Source organism: Oppia nitens, unplaced genomic scaffold (assembly GCF_028296485.1).
Source record: "Oppia nitens isolate AA-2021 unplaced genomic scaffold, nextdenovo-longstitch-racon4-pilon3 scaffold20_pilon_pilon_pilon, whole genome shotgun sequence".
Taxonomy (NCBI): Eukaryota; Metazoa; Arthropoda; class Arachnida; order Sarcoptiformes; family Oppiidae; genus Oppia; species Oppia nitens.
In genome coordinates, this window is record NW_026533200.1 from 1,480,943 (window position 1) to 1,489,229 (window position 8,287).

The 8,287-nt window shown below is 21.1% G+C and overlaps 1 protein-coding gene across 1 annotated transcript; it reads right to left on the reverse strand.

Moving 5' to 3' along the window:
* Positions 1–1,072: 1,072 nt before the first annotated feature.
* On the reverse strand, positions 1,073–2,403 carry LOC128953186 (uncharacterized). Its single transcript, XM_054298659.1, has 2 exons — positions 2,263–2,403; positions 1,073–1,780 (listed from the first exon to the last, which is right to left on the reverse strand). The coding sequence occupies exons 1-2, from the start codon at positions 2,339–2,341 to the stop codon at positions 1,170–1,172; spliced, it is 690 nt and encodes a 229-aa protein (XP_054154634.1). The 5' UTR covers positions 2,342–2,403; the 3' UTR covers positions 1,073–1,169.
* Positions 2,404–8,287: the final 5,884 nt, after the last annotated feature.

Consider the following 8,287-nt stretch of genomic DNA (forward strand, 5'->3'; position numbering starts at 1 on the left):
TGTTTTTTTACTTTTAGTATTTAAATATTAATTAATTAATTAAATAATAATTATTTTTATAAATCAATTGTTTTATTATTTATTTTCAAAAAATAAATAAAGATATTATCAATCAAAATGTAATTATTGGGAGACACAGGGCGTCCAGACAGCATCGGTAGGCCTATGGACTCGGTTAACAAAACCGGGACACAAATGGGAACAGGATCTGTACCGTCGGTACGGCAAATGTTTCGGTATCTATGAGCTGACACAACCGGTACTCTATCTGTCGGATCCGGTATTGATTCGCGATGTTTTGGTCAAAGATTTTCATAGTTTTGTAAACAAAAGGGTATTTTATTTATTAATTTTATTTTTATTTCAAAATTTATTTTATCTACATTTAATAATACTTATACTTAATAATAATGTTATTTAATAATATATGAATAGTATATACAGTAGTATTAAATTTATTGAATGTATTATTGATTTTAAAAACTTTTTTATTTTTTTTTAATTTTTGTAATCAAACGGGGGTTTCAATTGTGTTTGACGTACACTATAGCTAACATTACAATACAGTTACTAATATTGTTATTTTTGTTAAAAAAAAATCAATTGGTTTTTTAATTATTATTTAATATTGTATTAATACTGTATTACTAATGCCATTAATATAGCAAAATGTAATCTAAATTAAATTGATTTGTAATATCATAATATAATAAAACAGTTTATTAGTATTAATAAATATTTTTTTTAATTAAATAACATTTATTTTTATATTAAATTTTATTTTTAATAATTAATCAGATAAAAAAAATCAGTTAATAATAATAGTTAAATTTAAAAAAATAATAATAATATTACAAATGATAGATTGTAATATTATAATAATAAAACAATTTATTAGTATTAAAAATAAATATTTATTTTCAAAAAAAAAAATAAATAATTGTTAATAAATATTATAATAAATTTGTATTTTCAACAACAACAAAATTAGTTAATAATTATAGTTAAAGTAAATTAATATTTATTTTAAAAAAATAAAAAATATTACAAACAAATAATACTAATACATATATTATTGATATTTAATAATAACAACTACTTGTTTATTAAAATAAAATAAAAAATTAATCATAAAATTATGTATAGTATTACTAATACCTATCAATGACCTAACTATTGAAATTGACGGCAATTTTTTCCATATAATCCAACCATATTTCCAGAAACTCCCGGACCTTATGGTCGACCGGCGGTTTCAATTTAGGCAGACATGTATTCACTACCAATTCGACCGATCGGGAAATATCGGCAAAAAAGTCACGAATTACTTGCAAAAATTGTTGGCCCCGTTGTTCGGGTGTCAACTGTTGGCCAATATTACCGGATAGGCCTACCAGTGCTTCGCTTAGTGCCTGAGTGTAAAACGATTTACCCGATCGGCACCTGGATTTGTTAAGATGGCGGCACAAGTGTTTGATTTTGTCGGCTAACTGTTTGAACAGTTTGGCCGCTTCACGATATTTTTTGGCCACTTCCGGATCATCGGCGGTAACTGTCTGTTCGTAAGCGGCCATAGCTTTCGATAGGTCGATGGCCAGTTGGTAAACATCTTCACAGATGAAATAGGTTATATCATCGCATAGTTGGCCAGATTTTTCAAAAAATTTATTCAATGTATCGGACAGTTCAACCAATTGTGGGCCAAATTTTTCGCCAATTTCTTGAAAATCATTGCACGAAAACAGTTTATTGATGTTAAACTCGTCCACACAAGTGTCGGCTATGATGATGGGACAGGTAGTTTAGTGTATGTGTGTGTGTAAGTGTGTATAAATGTGTGTATAAATGTGTGAAAGTGTGTGAAAGTGTGTGTAAGTGTGTGTAAGTGTGTGTAAGTGTGTGTAAGTGTGTGTAAGTGTGTGTAAGTGTGTGTAAGTGTGTGTAAGTGTGTGTAAGTGTGTGTATATGTGTGTATGTGTGTGTATGTGTGTGTATGTGTGTGTATGTGTGTGTGTGTAAGTGTGTGTGTATGTGTGTGTGTGTGTGTGTGTGTGTGTGTATGTGTGTGTATGTGTGTGTATGTGTGTGTATGTGTGTGTATGTGTTTGTATGTGTGTGTATGTGTGTGTGTGTATGTGTGTAAGTGTGTAAGTGTGTAAGTGTGTGATGATGACATGGACAGGTAGGTAACGAAAAAAAATAAATATAATTATAGAAATATATATATATAAATATCTTTTAACAAAATAAATAAATAATTACCTCTAGTACTGGTTACTGATAACTGTATAATAATAAATGCCAATAACATTGACATTTTAGCTAGCTGATTTTTCATCATCACAATATATAAAGCAATAGAAAAAATATTATATAAAAAATGATCAAGTTAAGATTATTGATTACACTAAAAATTATAATAAAAGTCAAAATTAATAATATATAATATAAAACTATTGGATACTTATTAATATTAATAATATAATAGAAAAAAATTTCGGCTCTTTATATACTAATAGAGAAATTAAAATGATTAAAATTTAAATAATATTAATAAAATTACTATTATTATTACTAATAGTATAGTAGTAATGATTATTATTTATAGTTATATGATATTAGTATAAATATTATTTTTAGGATTAATTAATAATAATGTTAAATATATTTTTTATATAAATAAATTATAGTATTATTAATTAATACATTTTAGTACTAATAATCAAAATCAATATTATTTATTTTTTTAAAAATTGTTATGTGATGTTAGTATAAAATTTTTCATACTTTTTTATTTTTTTAAATGAAAATTTGATTAAAATTTATTAATATTTTGAATGTTACAAATAATTTATATTAAAATTATGACATAATATTTTCGTGATATTTATATTATATCTATTATTACGGCTAAAGTAAATATTAAATTATTAATCCTAAAAAATAACTTTAAAAATATGTAAAAACATTTTTTTATGTTTACGTCAATTTATAATTTAATACTACACTATAATATATTATATTTAAAAAAAAAAACATTTTTATAACTTTCAATTAATAACATTATTTTAGATATATTTTTGTTGTTGTTGTTGTTGTTAATCATTTAAAAATTAATAAAAATAAACTATTATTATAACTAAATTATAAAACAATAATTATTTTATAATTAGTATTAAATTATTATTATTTCTTAAATTTTTAAAAAATTTATTTTTCTAATAAAAAAATTAAATTCAAATTATGAAACATTATTTATTATTATTATTATTATTAAATATATGTTTTATTGATATCTTAAATGTCATATTAATTTATGTTGTTTATCATTATATAATAATAATGTTTATAATAATAATAATATTTATATAAAAAAATTTCCATTTAGTCACGTATTAACTATTTTTATTATTGTAAAAATTATGACAATAAATATTACCGTATATTTTAATTTTTTATTGTTGTTATAGTAATATTTGAATAATTTTTATTTTGTTATTTATTAAAAACAAATATTTATTATATTTTTTTAAATATGTAAACCAAAAAAAAAACGTTTTATATAAACTAAAAAGCGATTTAATAAAGTAATTATTAAATAGTTATTTAATTTATTGAATTTTTTAAAAAACATAATATGTAAATAAAAAAAAATATAAAATAATTTTTACACATAATATTTAATACTAAATATTTATTTATTTTTTTAAAAAAATGTTAGCAATTATTTACAATATATTTTTCCAATCAGACATGAATGTCGTGTCGATAGTATAGATATGAGTTCAAAGGTCAGCTAAACAAACATAACGATTGAGTTATAATTTGAATTGTTATTATTATTATGTTAAAAATATTTATTTTTAATATACAACAAAAATAAATGTTTATTTTGTTGTAAATTGTTATCAAAAAAAAAAAAATTAAAATTAAATTAAAAAATAAAACTTTAGTTAATAATTACTTTAAAAAAAAAAATTATTTAAAAAAATTCATAATTTATGTATATTTTCAATTCAAATGTATGCAAAAGTTTATGTCGACGCAAATTACGTAAACTGCTTAATATTTTGTCACAATTGTTATAATCACATTTGTATTTCGGTTCAATTGAATGATCCAATGATCGGTGTCAACAATCGTACAAACAATCAATTGTTGTAAATGTTTTCAAACACTCCTTAACTAAACATTTTGTATCGTAAACTAAACATTAATAATCAAAATGTACAACAAGTTTATGTCGTTGCAAATTAGATAAATTGCCAAATGTTTTGCCGCAATTGTTATAATCACATTTGAATTGGGGTTCAATTGAATGATCCCATGACTGGTGTTGTCGTAAACAATGATTTGTTGTAAATGTTTTCAAACAATCGTTAACTAAACATTTGAATCGTTTTTCATTTATATGTTGTTTTTTATGACAATTTAATCGACGATTTGTTGCAAATGTTTTATCACAATAATCGACATTACATTTAAATGGTTTGCATTTTATATGAACAATCAATATATGCTTATTCAATGATGATTTATGTGTAAACTTTTGGCCGCAATCATTGATATCACAAATGAATCGTATATTTAAATGTTTAGCATTTTTATGATATTGTAAACTGTTTTTACTTAAAAATATTTTATTACATTTATCGATATTACAAATATATTTCTTATTACTATTTAAATGTTTAACATTTATATGCGATTTAAGTGTAGTTTTATACTTAAATGTTTGATTGCAATCATTATTAAAATCACATTTGAATTGTTTATAATTTGAATGACATGATTGATGTAAATGTAAGTGACTTTTGTTAATAGCTTTAAACCGACATTTGGGCCAAAAACACGTTAAATGCGTGCTGTTGTTATCCACACGTGTGTTGTTGTTGTCATAATTATGGTCACAATCGTTGATAATATAATCAGTAATTTTCAATGAATTACAATTATCTAATAAATTCAATTTATTTTCACCGAAATTAATCAATTCATATGTTTCACACAATTTATAACTAATTTGTTGTAAACTATTTGCTAATGATTTCAATTGAATTAATTGATTTAAATTCATATTCAAATGTATTGTTTGAATGATGTCTTTTCAATAATTACTTTAAAAATGGCGATAACTTTCACTTATTAAATGTATTTTGTCTTATATATCCACACATTCAAAGCACACACCAAACAAACAGTCAGTCAAATACCTGTTTTTAGGGAAATGGATATACCTTTTCATATAAAATAATTTTTCATTAATCCTTAAACTTGTTTACAGTATATTACAGTTAAAATATTTTGTTGTTTCAATTTATCAATAAATAACTATACATTGTATATGTATATTAAAATATATTAATTATTCGTATGATTATTTTAAATAAAAAATAAAATATGTAAAAATAATTTAAATATAATTAGTATTAATCTAAATTGAAATTATTATTAATAAATTTAGTTTTGATACATATTTGATACATAGAAAATTGAGTAAATAAATATAATATACAATTAATATAAGTAAATTTATTTTATTTGTTTTTTACAAAATTTGAATTTATTACGAATAATAATAGATGTAATTATTTAAAAAAAAAATTATTTTTATATCATATCATCAATAGGTAATAACTTATTAATGTAAAGTTAATTGATGTTTATTTAACATCAATACCTTTACAAAAATAAAATGATTTTTCATTAATCCTTAAACTTGATAAACAGTATATAACAGTTAAAATTAGTATAAAAGTATGAATTAAATATTGAACTTATTATTTATACATTTAATGTCAATAATTATAAAATCTATATTATTTGTATTACTTGTAATTAATTATTATACAAAAAATTTATATTAATTACTGTAATTATTATTTATTTAGTATGCTTTTTTAGTAAAGTTATTTATCATAGTTAGTATTAATAATGTATTATTTTTTTTATAGACAACAATATCGGGTAAAACTAGGATAACAATTGACATAATATTTATCCAGCAATGAGACGGTTCACAGTAATGTCGGGTCAGTCAGGTATAGGTATGAGTTCACGGGTTAGCTCAACAAACAGTGCGATAGTATGTTATAAATGAATTGATATTTAAAAAAAAAAATAATTGTATAATTTTTGTATATGTATTTTGTTAAAAGTGATTTTTAAATATGATAATATACATGAAAATAAGTAAATAAATATAATATACAATTAATATAATTAAAAATAAAAAAACATATATTTTTTACAAAATTTGAATTAAATACAAGTAATAATAATTGTAATTATTTTGAAAATTTATTTTAATATCATATCATCCATAGTTATTGAAGTAAAAGTCAATTGATTTTTATTTAGCATTATTTAACGAATAATAATAATTGTAATTATTTAAAATAAATTTAATATAAATAATATAAGTAAAAATTTAAAAAAAAACTTTCTTTATTTTTTACAATTAGCTTTACATTTGATTTTTATTTGAAAACATTATATAAATGAACGCTATTTCGGTGTAGTTTTAAATGTTTGTCAATACCAAATGTTTTGCCGCAATCTTTATAATCACATTTGAATTTTGGTTCAATTGAATGATCCCATGACTGGTGTTGTCGTAAACAATGATTTGTTGTAAATGTTTTCAAACAATCACTAACTAAACATTTGTATCGCTTTTCACTTATATGTTGTTTTTTATGACAATTTAAATGACTTTTGGTTGCAAATGTTTTATCGCAATAATCGACATCACATTTAAATGGATTATATTTTAGATGAGCAATCATTTTATGATTTTTTAAAAATCCATTTTCAGAAAATTTTTTGCCGCAATCATTGATATCACAAACATATAGTTTATTAAAATGTTTGGCATTTCTATGATTATTTAATCCGGTTTTACTAAAGAAAATTTTATTACAATTAGTATAATTGCAAAAATATTTAATCTTAAAATGTTTAGTATTTTTATGCTCTTGAAGATTATCTTTATTAACAAATATTTTATTGCAATCATTAAAATCACATTTGAATTGCTTATGATTTGAATGACTTAATTGATGTCTTTGTAATTTATTAGTAGTTTTTGATTTAAACCGACATTTAGGCCAAAAGCACTTGTATTTCGTGTTGTTATCCACACGTGTGTTGTTATTGTCATAATTGTTGATAATATAATCAGTAATTTTCAATGAATTACAATTATCTAATAAATTTAATTTATTTTTATCACAATTAATCAATTTATATGTTTCACACAATTTATTATTAATTTGTTGCAAACTATTTGCTAATGATTTCAATTGAATTAATTGATTTAAATTCATATTCAAATGTGTTTTATTAAATGTCTTAACAATAATTGAACAAAAATGGCGATAATTTTCAACATATAATATGTTTAGTCTTATATATCACTTATTCAAAACACACACCAAACAAACAGTCAGTCAAATACCTGTTTAGGGAAATGGATATACTTTTACATATAAATGATTTTTTTTATTAATCCTTAAACTTGTTTTTAGTAAATACAGTTAAAATTTGTTTCAATTTATCAATTAATAACTATTCAGTATATATTAAACTATATTATTTATTTCTATGATTATATTTTAAATGAAAACTAAAATAATTTAAATATAATAAGTATTAATCAATATTAAACTAATTATTGATACATTTAATATCAATAAAATGATAAAACAATTGACATAACATTTATCCAGCATTGAGACGGTTCACAGTAATGTCGGGTCGGGTATGAGTTCAAGGGTCAGCTAAACAAACAGTATGCTATCAATAAATTGATATTTAAAAAAAATATCTGATTAATTAAAATTGAGATAAAAATATGAAAATAAATGATAAATAAAAATAAGTAAGAAATATATTAAAAATTTAAATGAAATATAATAATAATTTTATTTTATTTTTTTTAAAACCAGCTAAACAAACAATAAGACTGAGTTATTATTGAATTATTATTATTATTTTAAAGATATAATTTTAATATCGCTTTTCATTTATATGTTGTTTTTTATGACAATTTAATTCATATTTTGTTGCAAATGTTTTATCGCAATAATCGACATTACATTTGAATGGTTTGTATTTTAGATGAATATTCATTATATGTAACTTTAAATATGATTTACGAGAATATTTTTTGCCGCAATCATTGATATCACAAACATATTGTTTATTAAAATGTTTGGCATTTCTGTGATTAAATAATCCGGTTTTACTAAAGAAAATTTTATTACAATTAGTATAATTGCAAAAA

What these genes read in the sequence shown, in the direction of transcription:
- LOC128953186 (XM_054298659.1), bottom strand. Translation starts at nt 2,341, where the DNA reads ATGATGAAAAATCAGCTAGCTAAAATGTCAATGTTATTGGCATTTATT. An exon ending in ATCAGTAACCAGTACTAGAG is followed by an intron (nt 1,781 to 2,262) that starts GTAATTATTTAT and finishes CCATCATCATAG; the next exon opens with CCGACACTTGTGTGGACGAG.